Source organism: Helianthus annuus, chromosome 13 (genome assembly GCF_002127325.2).
Source record: "Helianthus annuus cultivar XRQ/B chromosome 13, HanXRQr2.0-SUNRISE, whole genome shotgun sequence".
Lineage (NCBI taxonomy): Eukaryota > Viridiplantae > Streptophyta > Magnoliopsida > Asterales > Asteraceae > Helianthus > Helianthus annuus.
Genome location: NC_035445.2, coordinates 51,930,451 through 51,943,562, shown reverse-complemented (window position 1 = coordinate 51,943,562; position 13,112 = coordinate 51,930,451). Strand labels below are relative to the sequence as shown.

General features: G+C 37.0%; 1 protein-coding gene across 1 annotated transcript; it reads right to left on the bottom strand.

Annotated features, from left to right (window-relative positions):
- Positions 1–7,493: 7,493 nt before the first annotated feature.
- On the bottom strand, positions 7,494–9,486 carry LOC110900829. The gene is made up of 2 exons (XM_022147691.1): positions 9,216–9,486; positions 7,494–7,945 (listed from the first exon to the last, which is right to left on the bottom strand). The coding sequence occupies exons 1-2, from the start codon at positions 9,484–9,486 to the stop codon at positions 7,494–7,496; spliced, it is 723 nt and encodes a 240-aa protein (XP_022003383.1).
- Positions 9,487–13,112: the final 3,626 nt, after the last annotated feature.

Below are 13,112 nucleotides of genomic sequence, written 5' to 3'. Positions count from 1 at the left end.
ACAAAATTCAAATCCAAAACCAAATTGTATCGAACAAAACAAAGACTAACATTGTTTATTTCTAAGGTGTGTTTCTATGTTCACCCTAACTTGATTCTTCAACATCTTTACTATCAACCTGCAACATGTATTAAAATAAGATCAACAAAAATGTTGGCGAGTATACAAGTTTAATACATAGCATAAATAGATTAAAAATAATTAAATGTACTCATATCCAACATCCAACATGAATAGCATAACACAAGTTACTAATATGCTGAAACGGTGTCACTATATGTAAAACCAAAGTTTCCCACGCAAATTGCCTTTCCCCAAGACTCAAGGGAGGTTAACATGTTTTACTTAACAATACCCCATGACTCAAGGTCAGTGCGTTAATCCTATAGCGCTATAATTGTTAAGGTAGGCTAGCAAAGTTAATGAGCATATAGACACGAAAAGTTTACATAGCATACGAGATTAACAAGCATCAAATTGTTTCATGTTTAAAGATGGATAGAGTGTGCGTATAACAAGTTTCAAGCGTTGTGTGTTTTTGTATGGAATACATGTTGCACCCAAAAGTGTTAAAACAAAATGGGATCGAGTATACTCACATTGGTTGCGTTCGCGACTTCTTGTAGGTAACACACGAGTAAGATTTAGAATCCAAGAGAACGAACGGAAATGATTACCCTAGATATGGAATACCACACATGAACGATTTAATTATTTATTTGTAGGATAATAAAATTCCAAGTCTTGAATTGTTTCCCCAACTTAATTACATATTTATTTATAAACTAAACTTATTAACATTTTATGATATATAAAAAGAATTAAATTAAACCATTAAATTACTAGTTATTTGGGTTAACTAATTCTAAATTTTAAATAAAATAACACATCATTACTTAATTAGGTTTTGTAAATGAAACAAAATCTTATATTATATAAATCAACAGTAAACACTAATTGGGTTACTAAATATTTGAGTTAAACCTTAATGGTTATATTTGTGAAGGTATAAAACAAAAAAAATAAAAGATAAGAATCAAAACAAAAAAAAATGAAATGGTCAGCGATTTGATAGGGACGGGACTTTAATTTAGTGATAATATATAATAGTCCATGACATTGTCTAAAGCATACATATATACTTATAATCCAATTTGTGTCGAAAATATACTTATGTCTAAATGAATTGTCTTAACCAATTAGTTTAAGGTTAACATGTCTAAACTGTTTACAATTAAAGGCACAAATTTTAGGTTAATACAATATAGATTTCTAGCATAATATATAGTCTGCATAAAACTACAATTTAATATAATGAATTATATAAAAATTGTATCCAATAATTTCATACTTCATATTTTGAAAATTCATACTTCTACTAATTCAATTTCATTAACAAGAATTTCTAGTATGATTAATCCAACAAAAATATAAGAATAAATATCTAGAGTATGACAAAATAACTACTAGAAAAATAGGCAAACATGACTAGACATGACTAGTATGATTACTACTAAAACTTACATCATAACATAAGTCTAGAATCATCATGGAACAAATTAATTCCTTTAATTTCAGAAAATATAAAAATCCCCAATTGCCTATGAGCCCTAAAATTCATGGTATCTAATGAAGAAAAATAAGATTAGGCTTAATAATTACCTAACACGGAGTTGAATTGAGATTAGAATCGAAGAAGAAAGTTCCAAATCTCTAGCCTTCTGAATTCTTGAATTATAGAGTATTTTGTGAAATTGATGGAATCACCAAACAAGCCTTTAATGGTTATATTTGTGAAGGTATAAAACAAAAAAAAAATAAAAGAAAAGAATCAAAACAAAAAAATGAAATGGTCAGCGATTTGATAGGGACGGGTCTTAAATTTAGTGATAATATATATAATAGTCCATGACATTGTCTAAAGCATACATATATACTTATAGTCCAATTTGTGTCGAAAATATACTTATGTCTAAATGAATTATCTTAACCAATTAGTTTAGGTTAACATGTCTAAATTGTTTACAATTAAAGGCACAAATTTTAGATTAATACAATATAAATTTCTAGCATAATATATAGTCTGCATAAAAATATAATTTAATATAATGAATTATATAAAAATTGTATCCAATAATTTCATACTTCATATTTTGAAAATTCATACTTCTACTAATTCAATTTCATTCACAAGAATTTCTAGTATGATTAATCCAACAAAAATATAAGAATAAATATCTAGAGTATGACAAAAACTACTAGAAAAATAGGCAAACATGACTAGACATGACTAGTATGATTACTACTAAAACTTACATCATAACATAAGTCTAGAATCATCATGGAACAAATTAATTCGATTAATTTCAGAAAATATAAAAATCCCCAATTGCCTATGAGCCCTAGAATTCGTGGTATCTAATAAAGAAAAATAAGATTAGGCTTAATAATTACCTAACACGGAGTTGAATTGAGATTAGAATCGAAGAAGAAAGTTCCAAATCTCTAGCCTTCTGAATTCTTGAATTATAGAGTATTTTGTGAAATTGATGGAATCACCAAACAAGCCTTTCTTTCGGAGATAGTAGTTTGTTTGGGATTTTGAAAATGATTATTTTTTCTAATCAAGGTGAATAGAAGGATTTATAATATCAATATTATGAATGCATTTACTTGCAAACTAAAGAGGTAAGTTACACAATTTATTGGAAGATGAATAGAATATTAATCAATACAAGCCAATAACTTCAAATTCCTAATTAATTTCTATTTAAGATGAGTAACCAAAAATTAACTTCATAGTTAGTATCATAGTTAATATTCTTAAATGAAATTGTATAAATTTTATGTTACGAAACATTGAACTCCATTTTAAAAATCAATTTTACAAAACACTAATTAACTAAATTAAGAGACATATCACATATCTCAACATTAGTTTTATAATATTATTTTTTATAACTTTTAACAGTCATAAAAAAACATATCTGATTTATATGGGATTATCGAATGAGATAGATAAGTAGTTAATAAAAGAAAATATTTTGATTTCGTCTTTATTTAATACGCGAAAATTTTCGGTTTACAATGGTTCGGATCTAATTTTCAAAACGGGTCGGATTTTTAGATATCCGTTTTTGACGGATGTTACACCTAAAGCTTTCCTAAGGGTTCTGCACTGCCCTCATATGGACTATGATGTGTGGTAAAATACACATATTTGTCCCGTGTAAAGTGTATGATTTATGTATAGTTTTTATTTAGTTTTTAGTGTTATATTATATTCTTTTGTGTTTTGCCAGGTGGATTGTTTTGATTCGCAGGTTGACCTAAAACGAAAGAACGTACAACACACAAGTAAGATTCGAGTATACGGCACAAGGATAGAAAGTAATTGGCACATATCGTACCCGCCTGGTAAGCCGCTAGGGCTTCAGCCACACGAGTGTTGATCAAGTTGGTTAGTTCGGCCTGAGTCATAGCAATGTGGCCGCGTCCATGGCCTCGTCCGCTCATGTTTCTATACAAGAATAGGAAAGATTTAAAATGTGAGTTCAAGTAGGAGTCAAGCATTACTATGACCTCTATAGACTACTGAGTTCTAACATAATGCCAATTAACCGAGCGGAAACCCTTTTGCACTTGTCAAGTTTCACTGGGACTCACATGCACCCCCACATTATTATTATGTGTGCACCCATAATAATAAACTGATTTGCATGTTTATCTCAGCTCCTCTCAATTCGTGTTAAAAGGTTCCCCGAATTCGAACAATAAGACAGATGACACCCCAACATAGATCATGAAAGTTCAAGAAGTGTCACACATAACATGGGTTGCTAACATATAAACTCATACTGTAGTGCCAAGTGTGGATTCACGTGTGATGTTATTCATAAGCAAACACTAGATACACTATGCAATAGTAAACAAGAGACGAACCTTGCAATCTGGAGCCGAGTGTCATGGTCGATTTCGGATCTGTTCGGTTATAGTCTGGTTTTATAAAAATGTTTTTAAAACCAAGTTCACTATAACCAGTGGCTCTGATACCAAACTGTCACACCCCTAAAATACCACCTAGGGAATGTCCCTGTTAGGCGTGTGACGTACCAACAACGAGCCACTAATTACATTGAACCCATACAAGTTTCAAAATAAAATCCTCCATTACTAATGAAAAATACCATCAACGAGTTTAAATGAAAACCAACATGTTCAGCGGAAGCAAATAGTAAACCAAAGTTAAACTGTTTCAAAACCAATGTATAAAATCAATAAGTCAATCACATGAATTCCTCCAGTCGACCCATGACCACTCCCGCTACTCCAGACAGCAAGTTCCAAATCCAAGACATCTAACGACCTGCGAGCATGCAACAAGTGTATCAGACAACGCTGGTGAGTTCAAAGTTTTACGAAAGCGTGGTTACCAAGTGTTTAGTTAATCCCTTGAATTTAATGTTGATAATATCCCGAATATAAGACGGCTCTTGATTTACATTGCCCTTTCTCCAATGCTCCTATCAAAGCATTGGTCATGACTAGGTCATTAGTTCACACCCGTCCTCTCAGGTACGGGGTGAGGGTACCAAACCTAAGTAGCACTACTAACTAATACCTTGTTACCTCTCAGGTAACCAAACAACACGGAGGGACTTTAATGGTGATAGGATGATTATATTATCCAACATTCCAGATTTACCCAAAAGACATATTCCTCTCAGGAATACCCATGATTTACCCAAAACCAATCCCTCTCAGGGATACCTGAAGACTGTCCCAACCACCGGGACGCATGCTCAAGAGAGATGAACTCACCTTTGGTTTGCTCGGTAAGACTTAGTTACGAGTTCAAGTTGCTCAAAACGATCCTAACATGATTACCATTGACAATCAGTCGTGTATTACTCAATCTCATATTCCATACACACATTACCCAAGTAACACCGTATAACATCATGCAAGTTATTTAGGCATCTATCAGTTCACAACCAACACATAGCAAGCACTTTATTCTTATACACACAAAACACTTAGTTACCGTCTTGCTTAAGACACACATACTCCGATGATAACTTTTGTCATTCAATACACACATCGGATTATGCCTCAGCTTCACAATTTCACTTAATACCATAATTTAGTACATCATACGATTAATCATGTTCTATAGTTTCACTACTGTTTGGGCCGCCTACAAGTCATGCATTACCATCCTCTCCTCATTACTCAATAAGATATTTAAATGAGATTGGCCCAAACAGGTTCAGCCCACATAGACTACTCGGCTCAATACCAACCAGAAGTCGTGTGGCCCTTTTAATAACAAATATCAATCCACAATCTTATTTCTTTATCATTTAGAGATTACACAGTGTATTAAGCAATCAATTAAATCAATTCATCATTCAATAAAGGCATATGTAAATCTAACAGATAATCATGAGTGGCATATTACAATTCATCATATAAACATCCTTATCATGTACCGACAATATACTCAAACAACAATCATGTTTCGTGGCCGATTACATTCATGACTTGCTAGCAACCCCTAGTCAATGTATAGACATTAATCCAACCGATTACCACATGTTAATGAGTCATTCATGTTCAAACAGCTTGCAAGTGATGCCCTAATTCATGCCTAAATCATCGAATCCCATAACTATTCTCATAACAAATTTCATGATTACATAACTAACCACCAAGAAACCCATTATCTTGCAATTAACTAACACACATGACATCAAATACAACATAATCAGTCATAACCATCGATACAATTATGCATGCATGACAAAAGGACTTGATTCAAAATATAAAGAGGTTACACTAACCAAAAGAGTCAAGGTACTAGATGAACACGACGTACAGCTTCACGAGGGGGGGGGGAGTCTGCTATTGCCGCTTATCGAAGATGGGTAGGGGATGTGTTAGTGTTTTGTAACTAATTGAAATATACACCACCTAAATTACGTAAATAAGGAAAAGGGAGAGGTGGGCTCGGTTTGGGCTGTGTAACTCGGGCATGAGATGTTGCATAAGGGTCGAAGGAATTAGGAGTAATGATGGCTTAAAACAATTAAGGAGAGTGTGTGTGTGGCGAGTGTGTGTGTGTGGCCCTAGTAATTGTCGTGCATATGCAACCCAATACAAGTGGCCCAATCTACACTCCAACATTCTCATTTATACCTTGGTTTAACAAGTTATTATCATAGCGTTTAACAAGTTATTATCTACAAAGTAGGGACGTGGTGAAAGAAATAAAAATAAGTCAAGATCACAAGACTGAAAGGCACACCTTGAAAGTTCGGGTTGTCACATCATCCCCAACTTGAAAGAAATTTCATCCCGAAATTTGACAAGTAAGCACAGAGGAATGAAGTGATAAGTCAAGATTGTTGCAGATTTTCCCCAGGTGCCACATCATCCCCAACTTGAAGAGGAATTTCGTCCCGAAATTCACCAGTAGTACCAGAATTAGACTTGTCATCAGGAAAAAGTTGAGGATAATTGAGCTTCATCTGATCCTCGCGCTCCCACGTGAACTCCGGTCCACGTCTTGAGGTCCAACGAACTCTCACAATCGGAATACGACTATGTTTACGCACCTTGACCTCCCAGTCCATGATCTCTATAGGCTCTTCGACAAACTGCAACTTGTCATCAATCTTCAGCTCTTGAAACGGCACAATCAGTGTTTTGTCAGTCAAACACTTCTTCAATTGCGAAACATGAAAGACATCGTGAACATTACCCAACTCAGCAGGTAACTCAAGCTTGTAGGCCACTTTACCGATCCGTTCCAGGATTTTAAATGGCCCAACGTAACGCGGATTAAGCTTACCGCGCTTCCCAAAGCGTACAACACCCTTCCACGGCGAAACTTTCAACATAACTCGATCACCTACCGCAAACTCCAACGGTTTCCTACGCTTGTCAGCGTAGCTTTTATGATGATCTCGCGCTGCTGCCATACGGTTTCTGATCTGAACAATCTTTTCTGAAGTTTCAAGCACAAGCTCAGGACCCGTGATCTGGCTGTCACCCACCTCAGCCCAATGGTGTGGTAGTTGTTGTTGTACGAAAACTCTATCAATGGCAAATGTCTCTCCCAACCTTTGCCAAAATCGATCACACATGCACGCAGCATGTCTTCAAGTGTCTGGATGGTTCGCTCACTCTGACCATCTATCTGTGGGTGATAAGCAGTACTCATATCGAGACGTGAACCGAACGATTTATGCATTGACTGCCATAAATCATAAATGAAACACGGGTCTCGATCTGGGATGATAGAAGTTGACACCCCGTGCCTGGAAACCACCTCTTTAAGATAAACCGCTGCAAGCTGTCAAAACTTATCGCTTTCCTTGATTGCCAAAAAATGCGCTAACTTCGTGAGACGATCAACGATCAACGATCACCCCAATAGTATCGTTTCCAGCCTGAGTTCTCGGTAAACCTATGACGAAATCCATAGAAATCTACTCCCATTTCCACGTGGGTATCTCTGGCTTCTGAAGTAGACCTGAGGGTTTCTGATACTCCACTTTGACTTTAGCACAAGACAAACACTTACTCACATACGTCGCTATGTGAGCCTTCATCTTTGGCCACCAATACATGACCCTGAGGTCCTGATACATTTTGTCTGAGCCCGGGTGAACATAATACCGAGACTTGTGCGCTTCGTCCATCACAAGCTCTCGAAGATTACCATATAGAGGAACCCATACCCGCTCCCTAAAGTAATGAATGCCGTCAGATCTCACCACCAATCGCTTTTCCATGCCCTGCAAGTATCCAGCCTTGATGTTTTCTTCTTTCAATGCCTCGATCTGAGCGGAACGAATCTGAGCAGGTAAACCAGAGTGAATAGTAAGCTGTAGAGCGCGAACACGCTTAGGCTTCGTCTCCTTTCGGCTAAGGGCATCAGCTACAATGTTAGCTTTACCCGGGTGATACTTGATGGCACACTCATAATCGTTCAAAAGCTCTACCCAACGACGTTGCCACATATTCAATTCCTTCTGGTCGAAGATGTGTTGGAGACTCCTGTGATCGGTGTAGATAGTGCATTTGGTACCGTACAGATAATGCCTCCAAATCTTCAACGCGAAAAATCACAACCCTAACTCCAAGTCGTGAGTCGTATAATTATTCTCGTGTACCTTCAACTGTCGAGAAGCATATGCTATCACCTTCTCGAGTTGCATCAACACACAACCGAGACCCTGAATCGAAGCATCACAATAAACCACAAAATCCTCGGTACCCTCAGGTAGAGACAATATCGGTGCGCTGCATAGTTTATGCTTCAAGAGCTGGAAAGCATCCTCCTGTTTCGTTCCCCAAGAATATACAACGTTCTTCTGTGTCAAGGAGGTGAGAGGTTGAGCGATCTTCGATAAATCCTGAATAAACCGACGATAGTACCCCGCAAGACCAAGAAGTCGTCGCACCTCCGAAGGATTCTTCAGTGCCGCCCAATTCCTAATAGCATCGATCTTGGCAGGATCTACGTGTATCCCCATCTCGTAACAATATGACCAAGGAAGTGTACTTCTCGAATCCAGAAATCACACTTAGAGAACTTCGCGTAGAGTTGCTCCTTCCTCAGGAGCTCTAAGATAAGACGTAAATGCCGCTCGTGGTCCTCCTTGCTCTTGGAGTAGATCAAGATGTCGTCGATGAAAACAATAACAAAATCGTCAAGATACGGCTTGCACACACGGTTCATGAGATCCATGAAAACCGTTGGTGCGTTAGTCAACCCAAACGGCATAACCAGAAACTCATAGTGGACATACCGGGTTCGAAAAGTCGTTCTGGGAACATCCTCCTCTCGGACTCGTACCTAATGATAGCCCGACCTTAAGTCAATCTTGGAATAAAAACTTGACCCTTGCAACTGGTCAAACAGATCGTCGATACGTGGCAAAGGATAACGGTTCTTGACTGTCACCTTGTTGAGCTCGCGATAATCTATGCACATCCGAAAGGACCTATCCTTCTTCTTCACAAACAGTACTGGGGCTCCCCAAGGCGAAGAGGTAGGTCGGATAAAACCTCTATCCAACAACTCTTGGAGTTGGTTTGACAACTCATGTAACTTTCCTGGCGCAAGACGATAAGGAGCACGAGCAATCGGGGATTCACTGGTGTGAGGTCAATCTGAAATTCCACCTGTCAATGTGGAGGTAAACCAGGGAGTTCTTGAGGAAACACGTCAGGAAACTCACGAACAACTGGAAGGTCCTCGATCCTTCTCTCATCAGACTGCGAGTCAGTAACAAGAGCTAAAATAGCAGGGTAGCCCTTACGCAGACACTTCTGAGCCTTCATCGCTGAGATAATACAAGCCATAGCACCACTACGATGACCCTGAACCGATAAAGATTCTCCGTTAAGGAGAGGAATATGCACGATTTTCTCCTTGCAGAGGATTTCCGCCTGATGCTTAGACAACCAATCCATGCCAACCACCACATCAAAACTTCCAAGAGTAACAGGGAGTAGGTCAATGGCAAACACTTGACCCATAAGATCGAGTTTGCACCCAACGAGTACATGTGAAGCTTCAATCGATTTACCGTCAGCTAGCTCTACTATATGCTTAGCTACAAGTGGTGTAGCACTCAATCCTAACTGACGACTAAACCCCAAGGATACATAACTCCAATCGGCACCAGAGTCAAATAAAACAGAAGCAAAAAGATCATTCACAGAAAACGTACCGGTCACCACATTGCCATCATTGCGAGCTTCCCCAGCGCCAATAGTAAATACTCTACCACGTGCCCCGTTCCCACCATTGTTCCCATTGTTTTTATTCCCAGTATTGTTGTTGTTGCCCGCATTCTGATTAAGCTGAGGGCAATCCCTCTTAAAATGACCCTCATCACCGCACTGAAAGCACCCCTTTCGATTTCCCTGATTCTGTTGAGGCTGCTGCCTCTCCTGTTGCTGCTAGGGCTGTAAATGAACCGAACGAACACGAACATGGTCTTGTTCGTGTTCGTTCGTTAAGGAACAAGCTTGTTCATGAACTGTTCACGAACGCTTACCGAACGAGATTTCTTGTTCGTGTTCGTTCATTAAGGAAACGAACATGTTCGTGAACTGTTCACGAACACTTACCATATGCTAATGAACTCCAACAAATGTTCATGAACATAAATGAACACAAACGACGTTTATGAACACAATATTCATTTTAGAATAAAATCTGCACTTTCATCATAAACATTACGAAGAATCCACAAATAATAAATAAACACTTAACATAATTATCCGAACACAGTTGGCGAGATTATCAAAAACATGATAAACACAAAATTAAGAGTTTGTCAAGCTTTAACACAAATTAAAATTGAAATAGTGAAATAAAGGATGTTGTGAGAGGTATATAAGATAACTAGGGTTTTGAAATTTAAAAACTATAAATAATAAAAAAATACAACACATATTAACCTTTAAACGAACTAACACAAATAAATATTAACGAGCAAACATAATGAACTCATTACTAAACGCTCACGAACATAAACGAACACATTACCGAACGTTCACGAACATAAACGAACGAACGTAACCTCTGTTCATGTTCGTTCATTTAACTTAGTGAACGAAATTTCTAGTTCGTGTTCGTTCATTTACTAAACGAACGAACATAAACGAACTTCCCGCCAAAGGGTTCATGAACTGTTCGCTGAACGTTCGATTTGTTTACAGCCCTAGTTGCTGCTGCTGCTGCGGTGGTTTTGGGAGCCAGACCCTACAATCTTTAGCCATATGACCCACTTTGTTGCACCTGTGACATACCCGGGTGCATGGCCCGCGATAGTGGAACATACACTTATTACACTTTGGTAGCTTTCCCGCGTAGGAACCCTGATTTGAATTGTTGCTCTGATTCTGATTCACAGAAAACGACTGGCTGAAACTGCGGTTATTGCTGTTGTCAGGCCTTTTCTGAGATGGACTGGCACTAACTGAAATGTGTTAGACCATGTATAGTGGGGCGTTTTTTTTTTAAACAAAATTCAAAAAATGTCGAATCACGCCCCTATCCCATTACATACCGGCGTTATCGGGCGTTTTTGGGGAAAAAATTCGATTGGTGTGATTTGAAAAACGTCGGAACTCTATTTCTTTGCCCAATTAAACCTTGCCATGTGTGTATACTTAGTTTTAATTAAAAAAAACAAAGGAAATTAGTTTTAGTTAGTTTTAATTGAAGGTGGTTTAAAAAAAAGTTGCAGGTTGTTCTTGTGGGTGAAAGGAAGAAGAAGAAGAAGAAGCTTTTTCATTTTAGTCCCTACATTTTGATTAGTCTTTAAAAGAGGATTTTGCATTTCAATCCCTAAAGTTTTAATTAGATTTTGGAAATGTAATTTTTTTACTTAGTTTTGCATTTGAGTCCCTAAAGTTTTAATTAGTTTTTTTTACATTTGAATAGGTTTTTTTTATTTCTAGTATTGTATTTTTTTAATTTAATAAAGTATTTTAAGTTTTTAATTTAAAAAAATAATTGTGTAATGATTGGAATGAGCGTTATTGGGCATTATTCCCACTACGGCACTTTTGCAATAACGCCCAATAATGCCCTCATGCTGACTGGACTGCCACATGACAGAAAACACCCCATGGTTGGGCATTATTGAGCTAACCACTACGCCTGGTCTTAGGGTTTTGTAACTAATTGTAATACACACCACCTAGATTACGTAAATAAGGAAAAGGGAGAGGTGGGCTCGGTTTGGGCTGTGTAACTCGGGCCTGAGATGTTGCATAAGGGCCGAAGGAATTAGGAGTAATGATGGCTTAAAACAATTAAGGAGAGTGTGTGTGTGGCGAGTGTGTGTGTGGCCCAAGTAATTGCCGTGCATATGCGGCCCAATACAGGTGGCCCAATCTACACTCCAACATTCTCATCTATACCTTGGTTTAACAAGTTATTATCATAGCGTTTAACAAGTTATTATCTACAAAGTACGGACGTGGTGAAAAGAAATAAAAATAAGTCAAGATCACAAGACTGAAAGGCACACCTTGAAAGTTCGGGTTGTCACACAAACACCCTAAGTGATTGAACGATACTCTCCCCCTTAAAGTAACAAAAAAAGGCTCGGGCCTGTTAACAAAATAATATGGGATTGTTAACCTAATCTATCAAATACAAATACCATTAGAATTTACATTTCAATTAATAAGCATAACAAGAACTTGCGATCATTGGCTGCTGGTTTCACCACTGTGTTGTTGGCTGGTGAATTGCAGTGGCGGAGCCCGAAAAGTTTTCTTATGGTGTCATTTTTTATTGATACCCCGGTTTATAGTAACCCGGAGTAGAACTTTTTTAGATCGATTCGGATCTAGTCGGGTCAAATCACATAACAAAAGCAAATATCACAATAAAAGTACAATGTCATTGAATTAAAACACATAATAAAATTACAAAGTCATTTGAAATATACAATAAAATGCATTTAATAGTTGCTCTGTAAGCATTTTTATGTTTTGAAAATGATTCATAATGTTTTCAATGGAAACTTGATAAAAAAAACCTCTTTTTCATTATAACAAACAAGTGCATGCATCATTCAAATGATTCATAATGATTTAAAGTATACTAATTAAATTCAAGTAACTTGGCTAAATTTTTGAAATATAAATTTGTTTATTATGTAATTGTTTTAGAAGAAAACAAAACAATAGTATCGCTCGTAAAAAAACAATGGTATCGCTTGAATTTTTCCTATTATACGTTACATTTGCTACACAAAATTCAATGGTGTTGGACGACACCGTTGTTCAAAGTGTGGCTCCGCCACCGGTGAACTGTTATAATTTGTTGTGAAATGCTACAATTACATATTCTTAGAAAGCATCCCATAACACAAATACAAATTATAATCAGCTTTGTGAATTGCTATAATTAGTTGACTTAAACAATATAACAATCGATCAATACAAATACATAATGTTTGAGCTTTATTAATGTGGTTCGTTAAACTTATTCGGTTTATTCTTCATTGATTTAACTTAGATGCCTCGAAATAAAAGTAACTTGAAAAGTTTATGAATAAGGACGGGAGAAA

Excerpts from the sequence above, each read along its gene's own strand:
- LOC110900829 (XM_022147691.1), bottom strand. The coding sequence starts at position 9,486 with ATGGATTGGTTGTCTAAGCATCAGGCGGAAATCCTCTGCAAGGAGAAA. Across the intron at positions 7,946-9,215 it reads GTTTCCTCAAGAACTCCCTG|CTGATGCCCTTAGCCGAAAG; the intron begins GTTTACCTCCAC and ends CTAACATTGTAG.